This window comes from Podarcis gaigeae (assembly GCF_964106915.1).
Source record: "Podarcis gaigeae genome assembly, chromosome: 15".
Classification (NCBI taxonomy): domain Eukaryota; kingdom Metazoa; phylum Chordata; class Lepidosauria; order Squamata; family Lacertidae; genus Podarcis; species Podarcis gaigeae.
Window position 1 is genome coordinate 746656 of NC_139692.1, and position 25093 is coordinate 771748.

Here is a 25093-nt window from a genome sequence, read left to right on the forward strand (position 1 = left end):
AATTGCTTTTAACTTTCTCAATATAAAGGCAAGATTTTGGTTTTTAAAATACAATTAATGTATGTTTTTATTGGGGGGGAGTTTATTAAAGGGCCTGCCATGATCAAGACCACCAGCAATTTTCAAGGATTCAGTGAAGGAGATACCCTTGAGATCATTTTACCTTAGGAGTGGGGAACCTTGGGCGTTGGGGCCAAATGTGGCCCCTCCGGACTTGCCCCCTTTCCAGCCCTGGGAGTTCTTTTGGGCAGCTGGAAGGTGTCCTTGAACTGTGATTGTCTGGAGGATGGAGAGGTGACCTTTGTGCTCACTAAATGTGGCCTACTTTGCAGAGATGAAAGTCCCATCCTTTGTTCTACCTCCAAAGGTGGGATATTGATGTAGAACAAATAAGAGAACATCAGGAGGCATACCATTGTTTTAAAACTGGATAGCCCCCCCCCCCCGACACACAATAGTGAATAGGGGAGGCACAAAGCATTGGTTTTCTGAACTGGTATTCAGACTGCAAGTTGCACTTTGGACTGAATTGTGCTCTTTTCTGAAATGTTGAATCAGGGTCCGAACCAAATACTGTGCTTGGTAAATAGCCCTCATGTAAATTACATACCCTGCACACTCTTGGAGTGGTTACATAACCAGTTGTTGTCGCTGCTAAGCAGGAAAATACTAATTTATAATTTGCATGATTTAAAAAGTAATGACATCTTAAATTACTCCATACAGCCAAGGCAGGAAGAAAAACACATTAAAATGTTTGGTCTGTTTTATTAAAACAGTTATCCCCAATTACTTGTTTGGATCAAGCAATTGTACCATATAAATTTTGCTCAGAGAAAAAAAATTACCGGTACTCTTTCTACAGGAACGCAATTCACACCTGAGAGTTATTAGTGGGAGTCCCATAGCTAAATGTACAAACAGTTCCAAAACCTTTTTCTTAATAAAACAAGAAAACACAGTTTTGATGATGGATTGGTTTGTTTTTTCCTTGAACCCACTGGGTGGATGCTTGGCAAGGAGAGAAAAATTATTACAACTTCATCCATCTGTAGCCTAAATTAATACAAATAACTTGGATTTGCTTCAACAGGATCACATCCAAGCATTTTGGTTTAGGCAGATTCTGGACCAAGTGACAGTTCCACAGATGCAAAGCAAGCAGCACCATCATGTGATTTTAAACAGGTTTACTTGGCAGTCCTATTGAATTCAATGGGCTTGCTCTCTCGTAAAAGTGGAGCCTAGGCCTGCAACCTTATAGACAAGGGAAATTTCTCTCCTCTGGCTCAGCAGACACAAGAAATTACTTTTCCACACAGTATGAAAAATAATAATAGATGAGGCCCATTGCCATAAGACTGGCTTAGGGATTTTCAAAAGGAAACTGGGTAATCATGGTCTTGAGAACTAAATGAAGTCTTCAAATACAGGAGCAGTTGGAGTTGTGAATCCTTCCTGGTAAGATTCCCAGAAGGATCTATCTTGCTGACCCTTTTAAGCTATAGGTGAGGCAGTTGAAAGTCAAGGGGTCCTTTGTGAAAAGGTCCCTCCGAAACAAGCTGCCCAAGTGAAAGGAGATGTTGAAGTCTTTGCGGATTCAAGCATTTCAGCAAGGCTTTCAAAGGAGAATGTTAGGGTGTGGATTGTCCTCATCATGGGTGTAGAGACACCACCTCCTATTAAGTACCTCTGCTCTGAGTTGCACTGCTGTTGCACAACAGATTCAAAACACTGAGGGGTTCAGAAACTTATTCTGGGACAGCCCCATGGAGGCCATGCTTTCCACAAAGTCACAAGCAGCCCTTTGTAAGGTTGTGTCAGAATGGATGAACCTAGCTGCCTCCTCCACAAGAGGTCCAGAGGGTGGCAATATGAGAACAGGCTTTTTCTGCAGTGGCTCCCCATTTGTGGGATGCTCTCCCCAGGGAGGTCTGCCTGGCACCTTCATTCTACACTTTCAGGCGCCAGGCAAAAACATTCCTCTCTAATCAGGCCTTTGGCTGACTGACATCTGATGCCCTTTTAAAATGTGTTGTGGAGGTGGGTGATTATTGGATTGTTTTTTGTTTTTATTCAGTATTTTGTGTTTTTATACTGTGATTTTATGTTGTGAACCGCTCTGAGACCTGCGGGTATAGGGTGGTATACAAAGTGAATAAATAATAATATTAGAAAGTGTGACTTAAGTGGAAAACTGCTCAGAACTGTGCTATCTAGGCATGGGAGAAGCAGGCTTTTGGAGGAGCCCCAGAAGCTGTTGCGAACTCTTCCTAATACAGAGCAATGGATTTCCAAGTTCCCTGCACAGCCAGTCAAGTGCATGGCATGTTAGAGCTCAGCTGCCTAAGATTAATGGCTGCCATTTCAATTTATTAACAGCAACATAGCTGGAATTTCTGAGGCTCCAAGACTTTGGCCACCTCATGAGAAGAGAAGACTCCCTGGAAAAGACCCTGGAGTTGGGAAAGATGGAGGGCACAAGGAGAAGGGGACGGCAGAGGACGAGATGGTTGGACAGTGTTCTCGAAGCTACAAACATGAGTCTGACCAAACTGCGGGAGGCAGTGGAAGACAGGAGGGCCCGGCGTGCTCGGGTCCATGGGGTCACGAAGAGTCGGACGCGACTAAACGACTAAACAACAAGAAGCTGGAATTTCTAGCCCCAATGTTTTTGCTTCATATTAAATCTATAGATTCAAGAAAAGGCAAGGGCAAGCTGTAACACGCTGATCCTGTCCTGATCAGGTTTACTCAGGAGGTTGCGTTGACTTCAATGAGGCTTCCCTGAAGGTTGTGTGCTTAGGAGTGTAGGGTGAGGGCCACCAATGCTATGCAAACTTAAGTGGGGAGTGAGCCCTATTGAAGTTGTATTTCAAAGTAAACACACAGAGGACTGAGTGTGTTTACACTCTCCAGGTGTTTTTGACCAAATCTCCCACCACCCCGACCATTGGCCATGCTGGTTGGGACTGGTGGGAGCCAGAGTCCAACAACACCTGGAGGGGGATTCTGGCTTCAGGACTCTTCTCTCTGATGTTCCTGTCTAAGCATACCTACATGATAAGTAAAAGGTAAAGGTAAAGGTACCCCTGCCCGTATGGGCCAGTCTTGACAGACTCTGGGGTTGTGCGCCCATCTCACTCAAGAGGCCAGGGGCCAGCGCTGTCCGGAGACACTTCCGGGTCACGTGGCCAGCGTGACATCGCTGCTCTGGCGAGCCAGAGCCGCACACGGAAACGCCGTTTACCTTCCCGCTGGTAAGCGGTCCCTATTTATCTACTTGCACCCGGAGGTGCTTTCGAACTGCTAGGTTGGCAGGCGCTGGGACCGAGCAGCGGGAGCGCACCCCGCCGCAGGGATTCGAACCGCCGACCTTTCGATCGGCAAGTCCTTGGCATGTGTGTTTCAGACACAATATAGGAAGCCTGTTGTATTTACACACATTTCACCTAGACCAAACAACTTTTTCTTTTAGCAAAGTTGTAGGGCAGATTGAAATGGAGCAGAGGAAGTAGTGGAGCACAATGCTTTGCAGCCACCTGACCTCTGCCTATTAAAAGCAGGAAATTATTGGCAAACTTGACAAGGTACTCACGTGTTTAAAGTACAAGTTAGTGCAAAGGAATACTTATTTTGAAAAACACAACAGAACAGTATTGGTCAAATGTACATTTTTGTAAGCAAACAAAAAGACAAATGGTCATCTGGTTCAATACTACTTCCATTCATTCAAATGAATTTTCATAGTTTCCAGCAAAGTCTACTTTTCCAGCATAAATCTCTTTTAATAATTATTTTGCATGTATTCACAAGGAAAAAGCAATGTGTAAGCCTCTTCTCTCCCTTTAAAAGAGCAGGGAGTTAAGGTGCACAATCCTGAAACATCTCCCATCTTGAGCCTTGGGCTACATTTCAACATTATTAATTTGATTAATTTATTCTTTTGGGATGGGGGTCCACAGCTCAGCAGCAGAGCACAAGCGGGGCATGCAGAAAGGACCAGGGCTGTGATATGTATGCTGAGATCCTGGGGGGGGGGGGGGATGCAGAAAAAGTGCAGAACGTGGTATCAAGACGTGGTGCAATTCAGCTTCTTGAGAAATTCCACGTTTTAAATTTGGGGGCTGACAAGAGAAAAAGAGCAATATTTTGACAGCTACAAAGTGTGCTGGCAATGCCTGCTAAAGAGCAAAACATGGCTGCAGTCTTGGGCACACGTGCTTGGAGAGTAGGCCTCACTTAGTAGGACTTACTTCCAAGTAAGCAAGTAATACTTGAGCAAGTTTTCTTCTACTTCCTTGCTTTTCTTTAGCTCCCTTTGGACATTCCAAATAAATTGGCGTAGGGAGGGTCAAGCTGGCACATATTAGCTCTATCCACAATATCTCCATCCCAACAGGCCACAGCTTCAGACCAGGCTGGCAGGGAGAGGACAGCCTAGGGCAGCCTTTGCCCACCTGTGGCCAGCCATTTGTTGCTGGACTAAAAACTTCTATCATCCCTGGCTATTGCCCATGCTGGATTGGTCTGATGGGGAGTTGCAGCCCAAGCATACCTGTCCCTACTTCAGACTGTCATGAATGGAATATGAAAATATAATGAGAATGCCTGGTGGCCAACATCTTGCTGGCCTCCCCACACGCTGCTCAGAGGGTTGAAAGCAAAGCCTTTAAGCATCGCACAAAATGTCTTTAGACTTTTATGATGAGAAAAACCAGAATAAGTGATGCAGATAGTAAATTAATTATTAAAACAATATGCAAACAGTATTCTTTTTTTGTGCAGTACACACACTTAATTCTCTGTATCCTTATTGCTTCATATATTAACCAGAATCTGTTCCAGGTTAATGTTGGCATTAAAAGGGGTGTGGGGGGGAGTAATCTAGCTTGATACAAGTTATCACAGCCCACTCAAAAAACAAATAAATATCTTTTTGTGCTCCTGAAAAACCTGCCATATAAAAAGGGAGCATACCTGAGTATATTCTGACCACAGACGTTCACACTGCTTGAGAGTAGTCTTCGCATAGCGAAATCCTGTTTGATTTTTCCTTGCTAGATTTGCGTTTTGCTTTGCTTTCTGTTTTAGTCAGGCACCCGGAACAATTTAGGGGAGGAAATGATCACAACCCCACCCCTTTGCAAAGGCAAACGTTATTTAGATGACTACTTTGTGACCTGGAAATATGGGAGAAGGAAACGTTTAAAGAGGAGCTAGTCCTCACTGTGAGGACAGACTTTCCTTCTGTCCTGGACATTCAGAGCTAAGAAGTTCACTTAATGCAGCTATGTCACATCTAAACCATACATGTAAAGCACTCCTTATACCACTGTAACCGTCATGGCACCCCTCCCCCCAGAGAATCCTGGGAACTGTCATTTCCTAAGGGGTCTTCTAATAACTCTCAGCACCCTTGGCCAACTATAGTTCCCAGATTATCTGGAGGAAGCTATTAAAGTGTTCCAAGAGGGCTGTAAATGCATGGTGTGGCTGTGATAGCAACCAGATTGTTTGTGTGTGACAGTCCTCATTTAGGAAGCCAGAGCCAAGGGCTTAATTTTAGAACACTAATTCTGTTGCACTGACTTTTATCACATTCTGTCTGGCCCTTTCTCTGTATTTCTTCATACTCCAGGCAACACAAGGAAGGCTGTTAAAAAATCTTAGGAATTAAATCTCCTAGGCTGCAGCGCAGTTGCACAAACGCCATCTAGGGCAGGCCTCCTGTAGCAAGTGGGTCTTGCTAGTCTTGGGCCTGATAAGCATCAGTGAGGCATTCACAGAAGGTCAGCGGTTCGAATCCCCGCGGCGGGGTGAGCTCCCGTTGTTCGGTCCCAGCTCCTGCTCACCTAGCAGTTCAAAAGCACAGCAAAGTGCAAGTAGATAAATAGGTACCGCTCCGGTGGGAAGGTAAATGGTGTTTCCATGCGCGTAGTCATGCTGGCCACATGACCTGGAAAAACTGCGGACAAACGCCGGCTCCCTCAGCCAGTAAAGCGAGATAAGCGCCATAACCCCAGAGTCGTCTGCGACTGGACCAAACGGTCAGGGGTTCCATTTACCTTTACCTATAGATGCATCAGAGTGCAGGGCAGGGTGGAGGAAAGAGTGGCGGCAAACATACTCTGCAGGCAATTGAAGTTCCTGGCCTTTCCAGGTAGGAGTAGAAAGATCTTGGCTGAAGTCCTGGAGATCCGCTGACAAATAATATAGACATCGTTGAATTAGATGAGCTAAGACTGTTGTGGCACAAGACAGCATCCTGGTTTTAGATGCAACTGAGTTTTTGGTTGTGCCAGTTCTGGAAAAGTTCTTTATGGATTTCCTGTTGTTGTTTCTTACTATTATTATAATGGTCTCACACACCAGCAGAAAGCACACTGTGTAAATGTGGGGAACCAGTGAACAGTCAGGTGTTGGTGAACTTCAACTCCCATCATCCTTGACCATTGACTGAATTGGCTGGGGCTGATGGGAGTTAGAATCCAAGATCATAGGTTGCCTGTGCTGGTGTAAATATAGCTTTAGCCAGTTGAACACACTGCAGATCACCAGAATATCCCCATACCAGAGTTTGAAGAATCCCTGCCATAACCTTGCTTTATTTGCCCCTTGCCCCAACCTTCTGTGCAACTGCAGTTGATGCTGCTGTGTAGGAAAGGGCTATGGCTCAGTGCTGGATCAAATGCCTAGCATGCAGGAGGTCCCAGGTTCAACCCCTGGCAGGTCGAGGTAGGGGTGAGAGAAATGCCCCTCTCTGAAATCCTGGATGGACAAGTTCTCTCAGGATAAGTCAGCTTCCTATGCTCCCTTCTGCAGGAAAAGCTCTCCAGGAACTCCACTTTGTTCCAACCCCTTGCACCTTGACAAAAAGAGTGTATGGCCTTCCCACATCAGCAGCATGGCTCACTGAAGATGAAGAGCATCTGTTACACACACAGGTTTCTGTGAGAGCTAGAGAGTTAGACATTCACATTGAAACTGACAGTCCAACACTGTTCCACAAGATTTCTTCAAAAGCCACAATTATAAAAGAATCCTCAAAGTCCTCTCCCACAGAAGTTAGGAGTGCTGCATTCAACTCCTCTGCAGATCAAGCATGCAAGCCAGACCACCAGTGTGCTGCTACAAAAACAGTGGGGTGTACCTGGGCACATTGCCAGAAGAGGTCAAGATGACTCCAGTGAGTGACACACACACACACACACGCACGCACGCACGCACACACACACAGAGAGAGAGAGAGAGAGAGAGAGAGAGAGAGAACATCCATACCAGGTTTCTAGCTGACTGGCAAAGGTGGTCTCTCCTTTACTACATGGGAAGGCATCTGAGAAGGAACCACATCACACTGAAAATGTGCAAGGAATGACTCCAGGGCTGGAGGTTGCATCTCATGTGCTTCCCGCATTTAAGGTCATCAAATCACAGTTACTGCTCCAGCTCCAGCTTCCTAAGCATGTGCAAGCTAGCTAGCATTTGCCCCAACACATCCATGTGTCAGGACCAGGGAAGCGTCAACATGGTCTGTACATCGACAGGCGCTGCTTTGCAGTGCACAGTCACACATCCGAGGTCCGGATGCTCTCGTCATCCAGGTCAAAGGGAAATGGATGCTCTTTAAAATTCTGGGGCTCCGACCTGTGCCGGAGACGCCCGCCCTGCGTGGTTCTAGCATCTCGCTGGAAAAACAGAGGGGAGAACTCTGAGTCCTTTGGCAGGCCAGCCTTCTGCTCTGCTGCAGGCTGCGGCTTCCCTTCCGACTGTGGCACCGGCATCCAAGGCAGCCAGCACGAGGCCGACGGGCTTTTGGCAGAGGCCTTGGGCTCCCCTCCCAGATGCTTCAGCCTCTCAATGGGAGGCATGGCTGAGCTGGGGCCTCCGCGCTTGTTCACCGAAGCAGATCTCACCAAGTCCTGCATGGGGTAGAGGGGTGTGGGGGAGAGAGGGAGAGAGAAAAGAGACACACCTTGCAGCTTATGCATGCCAAAGGGGGTGCCAGCACAGTGCCCATGGGTGCAATGGTGCCCCTGAAGTCTTCCCAGGGACCGATGAAGCCCCTGTGCTCCCTTGGTCATGTGGAATGCGGTGGTTTCCTTTTTTCCCCTTGAAAGTGACACTGTTTCCTACTTCATCTCTATGTGCTTTTTATTTTTATTTTTTATTAAAGATTTTCTTGATTTACAAAAGTGTTTGCAATGTCTCTCTCTCGTATTCCCCCCCCCCCACGTAACATTTTTACAAATCAGTTTCATTTGTTGAGACATTAGGAAGAAAAGGGGGAAAGAGGTGTGTGTGTGGGGGGGGGAAGATAGGTGGGGTTGGGGTTGGGTGGCAATGTTTCTATTTTACTTACTATATATAGGGTTTGGTGTCAGTGTTGCTTGTGCAGCTTCTTTGCTGTTCGCTTGTGTTCCTTTGGTGAGAGAGGTTGGGGTGGGCCTAGGGTGTGGTTATTTATTTGTGGTTGGCTGTGGTGGTCTTTGTTTTCATGTGTGAGTGGGGTGGGTGGGTGTTTTGGATCAGGTTAGCCAAATTGATTTGTATGCTGTTGGTGGATTTTTATCGTTGTCCTGTGGGGCTCTGTATGTGAAAGGGGAGCCATACCGGGATGAAGGCGTCTTCTTCTATTTGTCCCCGTGTCAGTTTCAGTTTATTGGTTAATTTTTCCAGTAGGGCTGTTTCCCATACTATCTGGTACCATTGGTCCATGTCAAAACAAAAAAAAATTCCTTCCAGTAGCACCTTAAAGACCAACTAAGTTAGTTCTTGGTATGAGCTTTCGTGTGCATGCACACTTCTTCAGATACACTGAAACAGAAGTTACCAGACCCTTCTATATAGTGAGAAGGTGGGGAGGGGTATTACTCAGAAGGGTGGTGGGAATGGGTGATTGGCAGATAGCTGTGATGAGCCTGTTGACGACTCTTAACGACTGCAATAGGTCTTACAGGAAAAAGCAAGGGGTGAGAAGGTGAAAAATGGCTTTGTCATATATAATGAGATAAGAATCCAATGTCTTTGTTCAGACCAGGTCTCTCCATGGTTTTAAGTTTGGTGATAAGTTGCAATTCAGCAGCTTCTCTTTCCAGTCTATTTTTGAAATTCCTGTGTAGTAAAACAGCTACTTTGAGATCTTGTATAGAATGTCCTGGGAGATTGAAGTGTTCTCCTACTGGTTTCTCTGTCTTGTGATTCCTGATGTCAGATTTATGTCCGTTTATTCTTTGGCGTAAGGTCTGGCCTGTTTGTCCAATATAGAGAGCTGAAGGACACTGTTGGCATTTGATGGCATACACAATGTTAGACGATGAGCAATTAAATAGTCCCGAGATGGTATGTGTGATGTTGTTGGGGCCAGTAATGGTGTTGTCCGGGTGTATGTGGCAGCAAAGTTGGCATCTGGGTTTATTGCAGGCTCTGGTGCCAGTGTCCGTGTTAGGTCTGGTTGTAGTATTATTGTGGGTTAGGAGTTGTTTAAGATTGGGTGGCTGTCTGTAGGCAATGAAAGGTCTTCCTCCCAGAGCTTGAGAAAGAGAACTGTCATTGTCTAGGAGAGGTTGTAGATCTCTGATGATGCGTTGTACTGTTTTAACTTGGGAGCGGTATGTGATGACTAGAGGTGTTCTGTTATTTTCTTTTTTGGGTCTGTCTTGCAGCAAGTTCTCTCTGGGCATCAGTCTGGCTCTGTTGATCTGTTGACTAACTTCATCTGCTGGGTATTTTAGTTCTAAAAAGGTTTGCTGTAGATCTCTTAGGTGAGAGTCTGGGAACAGATGAGGCTGTAACGTAGTGCCTGGCTATATACAATGGACTGTTTGGTATGTTTGGGATGTCTTATCTCATTATACATGACAAAGCCATTTTTCACCTTCTCACCCCTTGCTTTTTCCCCGTAAGACCTATTGCAGTCGTTAAGAGTCGTCAACAGGCTCATCACAGCTATCTGCCAATCACCCATTCCCACCACCCTTCTGAGTAATACCCCTCCCCACCTTCTCACTATATAGAAGGGTCTGGTAACTTCTGTTTCAGTGTATCTGAAGAAGTGTGCATGCACACGAAAGCTCATACCAAGAACTAACTTAGTTGGTCTTTAAGGTGCTACTGGAAGGAATTTTTTTTGTTTTGACTATGGCAGACCAACACGGCTACCTATCTGTAACTAGAACATTGGTCCATGTTTACTCCTGACAGGTCTCTCCAGTGTCTGGCTATGATGCTTCTGGCTGCTGAAAGTAGGTGGGTTATGAGTTCTTTGAGGTGTAAGTGGGCATTATTGTCTTGGAAGATGTTTAGTAAGGCCAATTCTGGGGTGATCTCTAATACTTGCTTGATTGTTTTACTTATTTCTCGTATGGTTGTTGTCCAGAATGGTTGGATTTTGGGGCACTCCTGCCACATGTGGAGGCATGTGCCTGTGGAGGTGCACCCTCTCCAGCATTTTGGTGAGGTTCCTGGGCGTATTAGCACTAGTTTTCTTGGTGTTAGGTACCACCTGTAGGTGATTTTCAGAGTGAGTTCTTTTCTTTTTGTGGATATGGATTTAAAGGGGGGTTTAGACCACATTTTGATCCACTGAGTGGGGTTAATCTCATAGCCTATGTCATCCTTCCCAATCTCTATGTGCTTTTCAAGGTTCAGACTAATTCTACTGGATTCAACTTCCCCAATGACTAGTTGCTTAATATACATAATTTGTACAGGTTGAAGAATTCAACATTTCTTGGTGCAGAATATTAATATATTTCAGTGCAGAGCAAACTCATCCCAAGCCATAGTGAAGCTTTCCTGCAGTGAAATTGTTTTCCATATGGTCAGAATGCCTGGCAGACATTTGAGTCAACCTTCTTCAGATTGCCTTAAAAATGGATCTGATCTTGTACAGATGCATTCACACGAACCCTTCGCTGCTGGTGAGAGAGATGGGAAAGGGTTTTGGTTTTGGTCAAAAATATAACCTAAACCAGGGATGGGTAGATTTCCACCTTCCCTCTTTGCTTTTTCCAACAACCCTGAGGTCCACTGCTCAGAAGCCAAAGGGAAAATAGTAGCTTAGAAAGAGGGGTGGACATTGACTTAGAATTAAAGAAAAGAGCCCCTCACAGTGCACATCATGAACTTGTTTTCAGTACCAGAACTGAGATCACACCCCTTTCATATAAAAATCTAGTCCTGGTTCCCCACCACAGCCCCTCAGCTTTCTTCATTTCAGCAACCTAATTTGGGAGGGAAATTGTTGCTATTGTTAAACGGTTGGGAGTCAGAAATCCCTGGCATCTCCAGGAAGGGCTGGGAGACACTCCCTGTCTGAAAGCCTGGAGAGCTGCTGCCAGTCAGTGTAGACCATCATGAGCTAGATGGATGAGTGGCTCTAACAAAGTATGAGACAAAAGCAAGCCTCAGCCAACTCCTACATGACAACCAACAACATACTGTACAAGAAGCAAAAGCTAAAGCAAAAGAGAAACCACAAAGACAGTAAGGATCTTTTTCCTCACAGAAGAAGGAACCAGAGGTAGAACTAGAGAGCAGGATGGCTCCTCCCCCCGGAAGAGGAGGCAAAAGACTTGAAAGGCCCTGACTCTCAGGTGGGAAGAGTCAGCCTCCTCAATGCAGGTCCTCCAGTGAACTCCAGCTTCTCTGATCACAAGAGTCTCTACTTCTGCTTCTTCCCTCTGCAAAACAAGTTACTAGCCCTCATTGATTATGAAGGGCAAAATATTTGAAAGTGGTGCATCTAATAACGGAAACCAGAGGTGGACGAGGTAGAATATCTAGGACAGGATGCAACAAGTGTGGTCACTGAGAAACAGGTTTTTTTTATTCTGTGCTTTGGATGGGCAGTGGTTATTCCCTGGTCCTTCCACCTGTGGTCTTGGCTAAAGTCTCCTTGCAGAGCCATCCCTCGAGGGGACTAAATAAAAGAAATGAGACTGAACTAAGTTATGCCAACTTGCAACTTGTTCCTATGTAAATAATAATAATCAGGTCCACAAAACTCGGGGCCACTAGGGGCGCATTGGAAGATGGCCGACAATAGCATCTCTCCGACCCACATGAGGTAATTAAGAGGCTGTAATGGGAGTATGCAGCCTCCCTGCCCCCCCAAGGGAATGGGGGGGACTGCCCTTGCCTGCTGTGCCCATAAATCACCCCCGGATTCGAGGGGGTGAGGGCACTAGGCGGAACGCCCTTGTGTGGACTTCAGCTCTCCTGGACGCTGTCTCTGATCGCACCACTAGCTGCAGCAACTTGAAAATAAACAATTAGGAAGAAGCAAATGCACATATTTCAAGTGAAGAATGGGGAGTAAAGACTGCTAATTGAAGGGACCTCTGTGAAAGAAGACGGGTCGGATAAACAGGAATATATCATGAGAAGACACATCAAGGCTCAGTATGTCGGCAGCGGGACTGGATGGGGGAGGGGAAAAAACTTTTCTTTCTTTCTTCTATGTGATTAACCAATAATCCCCTCCCCACAAGTCAGACATGCCGATTAAATGACCTAAGATGGATGATTTAACACTGTGTGAAAATAAATTCTAACCAAAAGCATGTTTTAAGGAGATCGAGGAAAGTACAAGAGCTTTGGGATGACGAAGTAAAAAACAGCGTCGCCATTTTGGCAAGTTCTGTCGAAAGATTTATGTCTGGGAGGAGGAATGGATCTGTTTTTATACTGCGGGCGAACCTCCTCAGAGGACTAAAGAAGGCGACAGATTTGTGAAGATTAATGATGGAAAGAGTGCTTTTATCTATGGAAGTGATGATATATGGAAAACATCTCGATATGGCTATTGGACGAACGGAAAAATTCACACAGGATTACAACTTGTTTTTACCTGCTTAAGGAGATTATCAGAAGAGGTCGCAAAGAGAAAGGAAAAATTATACAAAAATAACAAGATGAGATGTGGGAAACAGCAAGATAGGATTGGATAGAATTATAAACATTATTTGAGTTACAGATAGGTGGCCGTGTTGGTCTGCCATAGTCAAAACAAAAAAAATCCTTCCAGTAGCACCTTAAAGACCAACTAAGTTAGTTCTGAAGAAGTGTGCATGCACACGAAAGCTCATACCAAGAACTAACTTAGTTGGTCTTTAAGGTGCTACTGGAAGGATTTTTTTTGTTTAAACATTATTTGGACAGATTTGTGGACATTAATGCAGCAGAAAGATGATGATTGGACCCCCTTCGGAACTTGAAATATGGATACCCCCAACAAAAATTTAAAAATTCGGCTTTTTACTTTGGAATTTATGTGATGTGATTTGATTGGTCGGTTAATAAAAATTATTTATATAAAAAAAAATCAGGTCCACAAAACTGGACTGCATGGGATGGGGTTATAAAGTTGCTCCAATTTCTAGCCCCCAATTTCTGCTTAATTTCTAAGCCACAGAATTATGATTAATATCTTTTTTCCCCCAAGGAAAAGTTAAGCAAGTTTTGCCAAGTTGCTTGCAGCAGCTGTAGAGAGGCGGACAGATACATGTTCCCATTGCATAATGCTTATTAATTTCTCCGATCTCACCCGCTTTCCATTCCCGGTTTCTGTGGGATCAAGCCAGAGACTAGTAAGCTGCCTCCAGGAAGTGAGATATTTCTCAAATGTTTGCCCAAGACATTAAAATGGATGATGTCTGCTTAAGAAAACAAGCACAAAAAACTAATTAATTCTGCATGCAAAGGATATGACCTACCCTAGGGCAGCTCTTTAGGGCATGCACAGCCCCACTGATCTCCTTGATCCAGCTGTGCATGTCCTCAGGGCTATAGGCCTGCAGAGAGAAAGAATAAAGACATCAGCCAAAAACAACACAGCCCACGAGACTCCCATCCCCAGAGCTGGATTATGCTGCACCGGCCAGGAAGAGGGTCTGCGGGTGAACTGACCTAGTGATTGACAAGTGGATAGCCTCATCCTCCAGTCAGAGCTGCCTTGTGGGGCCGGTACCCCACTCCTGCCCTAGCCAAGTAGTGGCTACCATGTTAAAGTTCCTTCCCATCGTGTTAAATGCGAAAAGAAGGGGTGAAAAGCTGAATGTTCACATCATGAAGAAGAGACAGCAAGACCTAATCAGATTAGACTCTAATAGGTTCTGTGTAAGTTCCATGTTGGACCCAGGACTGCTGGAGATAAGCGCTAGACAATGGTTGATCTGTTTTGAAAAATATAAGGGCCCCTCCAATAGACCTGCTTATTGAGCATTCAACTGGACTTGCTTGCAAGAAGCTTATGTGGCAGTTAGCCTGTTTCCAGTCTCTCTGGAGCAATCTTCTTATTTGTTTGCAGGGAAGTGATATGACAATGAGCATTTGCCCCACATTCATTCTGATTTGCTTGCAGCATGTTTACATTTCTTCCTGTTAGTCATTTGTTCATCCACACTTTTCAATGCATTTTCTCACCTCTCCCCAAACTACAAAATCAGTGTGTTTGTTTGGTTTTTAAGTGGGTTTGTTGCGCAGGGGTGACAAAGGCCTGTCTGCAAATGAAAATCCCTTCTGCAAAATAGAGAGTCTACACTACAGGCACACAAAGTTCACCTGTTGCCATGCAAACTTCCACAAGGGGACAGAAGTGAGACTTCAGAAATACATTTCTTCAAAGCACACATACACATACATCCCCCAAAAGCAACAAATCCTCAGGGCCTTTTTTTTTATATAAAAAATAGGCTTTCTGAGAAAGGGAAGCAGTTGCCTTCCAGATGGGCAGCACAATCTGAGAATGACAGCTCAGCTACATGAGTAAGCCCCACTGAAGTCAACAGGATTTGCCCACACATAAATAACAGCTAGATCTCACCCCAAATATCAAGGGAAGGGAAAGTTCTTGTCACTGACTGCTGCTCATCACAGCAAGGGGTGAACAAACACGGAGTAGCAGGGATGTTCTCATTCTGGCCTTGAAGAAAGACACTGGAGAAGCAGCGTGAGCTAGTGGTTATTTAATTATTTCATAAAATGTATACACCAGTTTACTGGGGGGACGACGACCTCAAAGCGGTCAGAGCAAGGGTTGCCAATGTGTCACCACGGGCAGCACAATGATACCCTTGCAATCTTCCCCTGGCACCTGCTAAGCCCCTGAGCCCCCACCTTCTGGCCTCTTGCCTACTTTCCCTTTCCCTGAAAAATACATAGAGCTGAAAGTGGAAGTTGGAAGAATGTCACTTCCCCCCATTTCAGCTCTATATAAGAACCTCAGAAGAGACTTCTGGATCAGGCCATTGGCCCACCTAGTCCACCATCCTGATCTTATAGTGGCCAACCAGACGCCTGTGGGAAACCTTCAAGCAGCACCTGAGTCGGAGAGCCCTGTCCCCTCCTGTGGTTTCCAGAAACATGATGGCCTCTGGCTGTGGAGGCAGAGCACAGACATTGTGGCGAGTTGCCCTGGATAGGCTTTTCCTCCATGCATTTGTCCAAGCCTCATTTAAAGCCCTGCAGTTGGTGGCCATCACTGCCTCCTGTGGCAGGAGTTCCATAGTTTAACTCTTTCTTTTATCTGTCCTGAAACTTCCAACCTTCAGCTTCACTAGATGACCCTGAGCTATGAAGGAGGGAAAAATCTTTTTTCTATCCACTTTTTCCATGCATGCACCATTTTATAGTCTTGCAAACGAACCAGTTCATGCATGAGATTCACCGATACGATCATAGGTGGATGAATCACAGACAAATTACTACGTCCTTGTCTCAGCTCCTGAATTACCATTACCAAAATCTAGAAAATTTCCACTTCCTGCCTACCTTGGGAAACATCACATGCCTATTTATGACCTTTAGGTCCTCAGCCCTCCCATCTCGACTCATGGAGATAAAGGATACTCTATGGTGGTTCCACTCTCTCCATCCAGTGAGGGTATTTAAGGGCGAAACAAGGAGGCAATTGGTTCCTTGCATAGAGCCAAAGCTAATGCAGACAAGCTTAATACTACTAACTGTCCGAAGGAAGAAAAGAATTCTGTAAGCCTAGAATTACAAGATCCGAAGAAGAGGTTATCGAATATAAGACTGAGTTTTCTACCCAAAATATAAGGACAGTAGAGCCTAGAGAACAATATTTAAAGACGTCCAACAGCTTCTTACCCCATAGAAAGACATCAGTGCAACTCCCTGTTCCCTTTTCAAGTGACATCGAAGTAGATGAGGAATTTGGCGCCTCTGACATTTTCTATGTCAACAACACCTAAAGAATTCTATGTTGCTGACAGTCTGGAGAAATCCAGCACCTAATCTATATCTGGACCTTTGCCTAATGTTCCAAAAACTTATGAGAATGATCGACCTCTACGGTACTCCTGGCGAGACAGGATGGACAGAGCTTCCGAAGTCGAAGCTGGCTCTTTGTTGGCCAGCGATTCCCATTTTATAGCACATGCCTCATTAATACTCCCACAGCCACAGATAGAATCAACAGTCCTTCAATCAACCCAGGAGAGAGAGAGGGATTGACAGCTTACTAAACAGCTAACTCCCCACTTGGGGTGAGGTTGGTTGGGTTTTATCTTCTAGGGATAATTACCCTATCAAACTTTCACCTCTTCCCCATACCATTCTGACCCAGGAGTCCTGGCCCAGGGATGACTTGTTAGTGAGGGGATCTTACCCCTCTATTGGGGAGGCTAGTATGGGGTCTGGGATTCCCGCTATTGAAGGGCTAGGGAAGAATGGTGGTGGGGCTAGATATCACTATCGGTGAAGGGTTTTGAGATGCAGTGATGCTCAAACCCCTTCCAATCTATGCCCCATCCCAAGGGACGAGGGTAGGGCAAGCAGGGATTACCCACCTCCGTCATTGGTATGTGCAATGCCAGGTCCATAGGCAATAAAACTGCTACCATGCGTGACTTTTTTGTCTCTCAGGGGATTGACCTGGCTTGCGTGACGGAGACCTGGGTACGGGAAGGTGAAGTAGTCTCCCTACATGAGATAACACCTCCAGGTTTCTCTGTCCTCCATCAATCGTGGACTGTGTGTCAGAGAAGAGGAGTATTGTTGTTAATCCGGGAGGATTGCTCTTTCAGGGCTCTGCCACCACCGGCGATCTCCGGCATTGAATGTGTTGGTCTTGTGGGGGCACCAGGGAGAGCTTGGCTGTCTGGCTGGTGTACCGACCACCCAGCGCACCAGCAGCCACCCTGTCAGACCTGCTGGAGGTGGCGGCGGGCTGGGTCTTGGAGTTCCCAAGCCTATTGGTTTTGGGAGACTTCAACGTCCATGCCGATGCCGCCCCCTCCTCACAGGCTCTGGACCTAGTAACTTCCATGGCAACACTAGGGCTCTCCCAGTTTGTTTTGGGCCTCACTCATCAAGCAGGCCACATGCTGGATTTTATCTTTGGTGCTGGCATAGATGTGATCATGCTCCCCGCTGTGGAAGTGCCATGGTCTGATCTCTACGCTCTGAAAGCCAAGATTGACTTCCCGCTCCTCCCCTGCTCGGGTGGCGAGCCTATTTGGGCTCGCCCACGAAGGCTGATGGATTCGGATAGATTCCGTCAGGCCTTGTGGGACCCTGCTCCTCCTGGCGACTCATTAGATGACCTTGTCGAGGACTGGAATAACCGGCTCTTGGCGGCCATCGATGAGATCGTGCCTAAGCGCCCTATGCGACCCCGTCGAAACCGGGCCCCTTGGTTTACTGAGGAGCTCTGGAAAATGAAGCGGGATCTCAGACAGCTAGAGCGAATATGGCAACGGACTCATGACGGAGCTTCAAGAGCATCTTATATGGCGCTTATGAAAGCCTATGAGATGGCTATGAAAGCTGCTAAGAAATCTTACTTCGCAGCTTCCATTGCATCCACTAGCTCTCGCCCAGCACAACTTTTTAGAATAATTAGGTCGATAACGTACTTAGGAGGACAACCAAATTTAAGCACAAATTTGACCCACAGCTATGAGGCACTCGCGAGCTTTTTGCGGAGAACGTCCTGTTGCTCCACTGTGACCTCCCTGCCAATTTAGATACAGTGACTGAACTGGAGGCCCCTTGATTGTCTTCGGGTCCAGTGTTGGATCATTTCGATCGGATACTTCCTGCTGATGTGCATAGACTCCTCCAAGCTGGTAGGCCCACCACATGCCTCCTCGATCTGTGCCCATCTTGGCTGATTAGGACATGTACAGATGTCGCATGGACCCCCCTGGCTGAAATTATCAATTTGTCCCTTGGCACGGGGATATTCCCAGGGGATCTGAAGGAAGCAGTTGTGTGTCCGCTCTTAAAGAAAACTTCACTAGATCCTTTAGATCTATCCAATTACTGCCCAGTTTCAAATCTTCCATATCTGGGTAAGGTAATTGAAAGAGCGGTTGCTGAACAGCTTGGTAGGTTTCTGGAGGAAACATTGGCTTTAGGTCCATTTCAGTCCGTATTCTATCCTGGTTTTGGGACCGAGACGGCTCTGGTCGCCCTAACAGATGATCTCCGCAGACAACTGGATCGAGGCAGGCCGGGACTGCTGATTCTCTTAGATTTGTCAGCAGCTTTTGACACGGTCAATCATGATCTTCTGGACCACCGTCTCGCCAACGTGGGGATACAGAGCATAGCCCGTAAATAGCTGTGCTCTTTTATAGGGGACAGAGGGTGGCACTAGGGAGGGAGATGTCGTTGCACCACTTCTTGGTGTGTGGAGTGCCGCAGGGTGCAATCCTCTCCCCGATGCTTTTTAACATCATTATGCACCCCCTTGCCCAGATTGTCCGGAGCTTTGGGCAGGGTTGTCACCAATATGCTGATGACACTCAGCTCTATCTGCTGATGGATGGCCATACCGACTCGACCCCGGACACACTGACCAGATGTTTGGAAGCTGTGGCTGGATGGTTTTGTGGGAGCCGATTGAAACTAAGTCCTTCGAAGACAGAGGTCCTCTGGCTGGGTCGGGATGGTATGGGGATGAGGGACCAACTCCCTTCTTTTGCGGGGGCCCAATTAGTGCCATTGCCTTCCGTTAAGAGTTTGGGTGTAATCCTTGAAGCCTCCCTTTCCATGGAGGTGCAGGTTACAGCAACAGCCAAGGCGACATTTCCCCCCCTTTGCCGCATAAAGAAGTTGGTCCCTTACCTTTCCCGCCCCGGCGTGGCCACAGTGATCCATGCGGCGGTCACCTCCAGTCTTGACTACTGTAATTCGCTCTACGCGGGGCTGCCCTTGAAGCTGTCCCAGAAACTCCAGTGGGTGCAGAATGCTGCAGCAAGGCCCCTCTGCCATGGGAGCATATTCACCCAGTGCTTTTTCAGCTGTACTGGCTCCCGGTGGAGTACAGGGTCAGATTTAAGGTGCTGGTTTTGACCTTTAAAGCCCTTCGCGGCCTAGGACCCTCGTACCTACGGGACCGCCTCTCCCGGTATGCCCCATGGAGGACCTTAAGGTCAATAAATAGCAACACCCTAGAGGTCCCAAGCCCTAAGGAAGTCAGATTAGCCTCAACCAGAGCCAGGGCCTGGTGGAACGCTCTGTCTCATGAGACCAGGGCCCTGCGGGATCTGATTTCTTTCCGCAGGGCCTGTAAGGCAGAGTTGTTCCACCTGGCCTTTGGCTTGGAGTCAATTTGATTCCCTCCCCCTCTTTCTTTTTTCCTTTCTCCTGCTGTGAAAAGGCTGCATCTTAATGTTTTAATGTTGTATTTTAATCTTGGTTTTTAAATTGTATTTTAATCAACTTGTTTTTATTATTGATTATTAGCAGCCTTGAGCCCGGTCTTGGTTGGGGAGGGTGGGGTATAAATTATTATTATTATTATTATTATTATTATTATTATTATTATTATTATTATTATTTGCCTTCCAAGGCTCAGATTAAGTCCACCAGCTCCAACTTCTGCCAATATCTCTGGGAAGAGTAAAGTGACCCAAGGGGGGCACCAAATGTGCCTTTAGGCAGATAAAGGTTGGCAGCTCCCGACTCAAGGAGTCAGTCCCCGCTCAGCTAGGAAGCTCACTGGGGGTCCTTAGGCCCATCACTCTCTCACAGCTTAAATCTAACTCACAGGAGATAAAATTAGGCAGGTGAGGAGAGAACCATGGATGCCACACTTGGAGGCGCTTGGAGGAAAGGTGGGATACAGATTAAGTAAGTGTTTGTTCCTTTTACAGTACTGCCAAAGTACTACATCAGTGTAGCCGACATGCTGTCCTCTGGGTGTTATTGGACTACAATGCCCATGATCCCTGACCCCTGGCTGGGGCCGATGGGAGTTGTTGTCAACAGCATCCAGCAGGCACCATATTGGCTATCCCTCTACCACAGCGGCCAGCCCCACTTCCTGCTGTGAACAGGTGTCATGGGAGATGCTATGGCAGCGGCAAAGAGGTGGAGGTACAAGACTCAGCAAGAGCAGAAGCTTCTTTGCTGTTCAGGCCGGCCAGCAAGCTTTACATCCTGCTTTTCCTCCAAGAAGCTTTGGGTTGTATACTTTGAACAGAATCCAAGCATTCCTGTGGTTTGTTGGCTGCAGGAATCAACCTTTTCTTCCTGTTCCACTGAATTCCCAGAAGGCCTCTGTCCCTGGCACTTTCCCACCTTGTTGGCCCAGCTCAAGAATGGGGAACCTCAAGCATGTGGGGAACCCCAAATGTGGCCCTCCAAGGCTTTCTATCTGGCCCTTCGGACTCTCCCCAGGCCACACGCTTCCTTGCCCTGCTTCATACCCGGAGGGTCTTTACCAGGTTGGATAGAGGAGATACAGGGGGCTGCTACATCGATTGCCTAGGGATTCTCCAGATTTAGGAAGGAGAAAGTGTGTGTGAACAGTCGTTGCAGGAGAATGTCACAAGTGGGGTTTTTAAAGGAGGCACAAGGGGTTCCATATTAAGCTGAGGTATGGATGGGCCCTGAATCAAACTGCTGGGCCCTATACTGCCTGCTCTGAATGGCAGCTGTTGTCTTGCTAACCAATATATTTTTAACTTGAGACCCCAGGGACAGAATCTGCCTACTTCTACGAACCAAACATATGATCTCTTGCTTCTGAACCAAAGTGCTGCCCAACATGATGTTGGCATGCTCTCATGCACAAGACCTTACCACACAGTTATGTGACTGATAAACAAAACTCAGCCAGGTGCAACTCCCTGACATGTGCATAGAACAGCAATCTGCTTTGCAAAAACCATTCTGAAAAACATATTTCCACCTGCCCCTATTATTCTGATCTTCTCTCATGGTTAGAGCATCTGCTTTGTATGCAGAAGGTCCTTGGCATCTCAGGTAGGGCTAGGAGAACTCTGAAGAGCTGCTGCCATTGACAGCACCGAGCAAAATGAAGCAACAGTATGACTAAGCGCAAGGTACCTTCCTATGTTCCAAATCTGAGTGAACTCTATCAAAACAAACTGAAAATATTCCATATATAGAGGCTGGTGGGGGCTGACACACAGCTCTGGTGCTGTCCAACATCTGATGCTCCTTGAGTTGTCAGAGACTTGAAGTGGCCACCTTCTCTACCCTTGGGGGCTAATCCAAATGCTAGGCTAGAACACCCCCACGACCCCTCACAAACAGCCGGGCAAAGGGGGAGCACATGTTTGCATATGGCTGGCGTCAGGCATAGACATGGCTGGGGACCCAGCGAGGGCCCGCAGTCCACCAGGGACCCCCGGAGAAGAGCACGTTGGAACCTCTCTAGACTGGCAGACTGGGAGGCTGTGGGAAGCCCTGTGCACAGAATATCAGTCTGTTCGCAGAAGCTATGGCAGTTAAAATGTTACATAGCCAGGTTTTAGAGGGCCTCTCCAGACTGGCAGTGGTCCCTTGGCCCTTCCAGAATGGGCATGACACAGCAACGCAATGCCTGCAAAACACACACAGAGATCTGACTGGGCTGTGCTTTGATGCAGACATGCGGTTGCTGGTCCCCAGTAATGGCACCCTGGAGTCATGCTGCCCATGTCCTCCTCGGAACACGCAGTTGTAGTCACCCATGCCTTTCTCCTGCTAGCAGCAGCCAATGATACATACATTGATATATTATGGGGAAAGGAGGCAGATGATGAAGTGAAGATGCCAGATTCGGGCAACATCCTGTATTTGCCTTAACATGAAGATGGATCCTATTTGTTATTTTCCCTTGCATTACAGTTGCTTTGAGGGTGTGTCTGGAGGATAAGGCCACTAACCACAAGGCCTATGTTCTATCTCAGCTGACTACCAGCTGAGGGGAATCACAAGCGGAAAGAGTGGCACTCAGGTCTTGCTGGCGAGCTTCCCATGGGCATCTGGTGGCCACTGCAGAACATAATGCTGGACTAGACAGGCCTTAGGAATGGTCTCGCAGGCTCTTCTTATGTCCATGGGACACCCATGTCCCAAGAGGAGCAGCTGGTCTCTATTTTCTGGAACTTGTCTCTGGAAAAACTACTGCCCACATTTCTGGACTTTGCAGGATACCTTGAGATGCTAAAATTCACCCAGAAGGATTGTAGCTCAGTGGAAGAGCATCTGTTTTGCATGCAGAAGGTTCCAGGTTCAATCCTGGCCATCTCTGGGTATGGATGCCTGACATCCTAGAGAGCCACTGCCAATCAGTGTGGACAATAATGAGCTCCAGGGACCAATGAGTTTGACTCAGGATAAGGCTCTTATTCTATATTCCTAATGGTCTCAAAACTGAGGTGCTAAAATCTTCACTCCTGCCCTCCCCCCAAAATTTCTAAAATATCTTAATACTAATACTAAATGATGTTCATTATATTGGTGGTGGCAGGTATGGGATTATGCCCCAAGATCTGGTGATGGCCAATCAACCTTAAAAGGAAATCAAATTCACAGAGGATAAAGTTACAAATTGCTTTGAGTTGTGATGGCCATATGCCACAACATGCCAATGAATACCAGCCACTGGAGAACACAAGTGGAAGAGGGCTGCTGGTGGGCTTCCTTCCCATAAGCTACTTTAGGAAACAGGATGCCAAATGAGCATTGGCTTTGAGCTCTTCCTATGTTCGTAGGGCAGCATACAGGATTCTCCGCTATTTTATCCTCACAAACCTGTGAGACAAGTTAGGCTGAAAGAGAGCATCAGCCCATCCAACATCATCCCATGAGCCTCTTGGTTGAGTGGGGCTTTGAGCCCAGGTCTCCTTGGCTAGTCTGACTTTCTTAGCACAACTCCACAGGTGCACATACAGGGAGCAGCTTGCCCATGAATAGCAAGGAATAGTGCACTGCACAGCTTGAGGTATATGCTGGACTCTTGAGCACCCTGTGCAAAACCCCAACTCTGTCCACTTTCCTTGTTGCTGAAGGCTCTAAGCCAGGAAACAGGGAAGCTGTTGCCCTCTGGGTGTCATTGGACCACGAATCTCATAAGCCTTAGGCATTGTGGCCAAAGGGCAGAGATGGTGGGAGGGCCAGTTGTTCCCTATCTTTACTAGAAATGGCTGACCTGTGCAGTTCTCCAATGTACAGTTCTCCAATTCACGTCCGTGGAGATTGCACAAAGTAGCTTTCAGGTGGATTACATATTTAGGAAGCTTCCTCCCCAACGGTGCATAACACAGGAAACATAAATGGAGAAGTCTTCTTCAAAGAAGACCTAGACCAGCTCTACCACACACTGTACATGTGAACAATCCCCATCTTTATGGTTCTCTTTTGCACCTGCACAAATAACTTTCACTATAAATATGATGGAATGGAGAAGTGAAATAGCTGCAAAAGCAGGCTGCCCTTGGTATGGAGGGCCCCAGAGGCCAAAAAGGAACTGTGTATAAAGTCTCAGCTCACTCAACCCTTTCTGCTTGAAAGGTTGTCAGCAAAGCATCCTGTTTGGCAGGGCAAGACCAGAGTTAACTGTCAAGGGCTAAATTTACTGTAGAGAAAAATAAACTTAAAAACAAACACAGTCTTCCCAACTGGGAACCAATTCTGAAATTGCATAATGTGTGCTGATCACTTGAGGACCAGTATACACTGATGTAGGGACATGGGTGGCACTGTGGGTTAAACCACAGAACCTAGGACTTGCCGATCAGAAGGTCGGTGGTTCAAATCCCCGTAACAGGGTGAGCTCCCGTTGCTCGGTCCCTTCTCCTGCCAACCTAGCAGTTTGAAAGCGCGTCCAAGTGCAAGTAGATAAATAGGCACCGCTCCGGCGGGAAGGTAAATGGCGTTTCTGTGCGCTGCTCTGGTTCACCAGAAGCGGCTTAGTCATGCTGGCCACATGACCCGGAAGCTGTACACCAGCTCCCTCGGCCAATAAAGCGAGATGAGCGCTGCAACCCAAGTCGGTCAAAACTGGACCTAATGGTCAGGGGTCCCTTTACCTTTACACACTGATGTAATTTATCACTATAGAAATATTCTGGTTAGATAGTAGGCATGGATGGAATTGCCAGTTTTGGCTTCTCTCAAGTTTCTCATTTCCACACTGGTTTGTGGTATTTTTTAACCAGTCATAAAAATTCATCAGCATTTTAGTGCAAATTTATTCTAATATACACATTTATGTATGGAATTTCATTGAGTCAGTCTATCTAAGGTAAAGGTAAAGGTACCCCTGCCCGTACGGGCCAGTCTTGACAGACTCTAGGGTTGTGCGCTCATCTCACTCTAGAGGCCGGGAGCAAGCGCTGTCCGCAGACACCTCCGGGTCACGTGGCCAGCGTGACAAAGCTGCTCTGGCGAACTGGCACCAGAGCAGTGCACGGAAACGGCGTTTACCTTCCCGCCGGAGCGGTAACTATTTATCTACTTGCCCCTTGACATGCTTTTGAACTGCTAGGTGGGCAGGAGCTGGGACCAAACGACGGGAGCTCACCCTGCCACAGGGATTCGAACCGCCGACCATGCGATCGGCAAGTCCTAGGCGCTGAGGTTTTACCCACAGCGCCACCCGCGTCCCTGTCTCTCTCTATCTATCTATCTATCATCTCTATCTATATCTATCTATATCTATCTATCTATCATCTATCAATATCTATCGATATCTATCTATCTATCATCTATCATCTATCTATATCTATCTATCTATATCTATCTATCTATCTATCTATCAATCATCTATCTATACCTATATCTATCTATCTATCAATCATCTATCTATACCTATATCTATCTA

At 46.6% G+C, this 25093-nt stretch overlaps 2 protein-coding genes across 3 annotated transcripts in view; one reads left to right on the forward strand and one right to left on the reverse strand.

Moving 5' to 3' along the window:
• Nucleotides 1–3764: 3764 nt before the first annotated feature.
• The window catches only part of PLEKHA2 (pleckstrin homology domain containing A2), a 97068-nt gene continuing 75739 nt past the window's right edge, over nt 3765–25093 (reverse strand). For both annotated transcript variants that reach the window (XM_083713706.1, XM_083713705.1), the window contains exons 11-12: nt 13719–13796; nt 3765–7922 (exon numbers count right to left, since the gene is read on the reverse strand). In XM_083713706.1, coding sequence (XP_083569832.1) covers nt 7569–7922; nt 13719–13796 — 432 coding nt within the window. In that variant the 3' untranslated portion in view covers nt 3765–7568. The remainder of the gene's footprint in view (nt 7923–13718; nt 13797–25093) is intronic.
• On the forward strand, nt 16515–19081 carry LOC310832163 (uncharacterized protein). The gene is made up of 2 exons (XM_083713791.1): nt 16515–18386; nt 18428–19081. Exon 1 carries the CDS (start codon nt 17085–17087, stop codon nt 17991–17993), a length of 909 nt encoding a protein of 302 aa, XP_083569917.1. The 5' UTR covers nt 16515–17084; the 3' UTR covers nt 17994–18386; nt 18428–19081.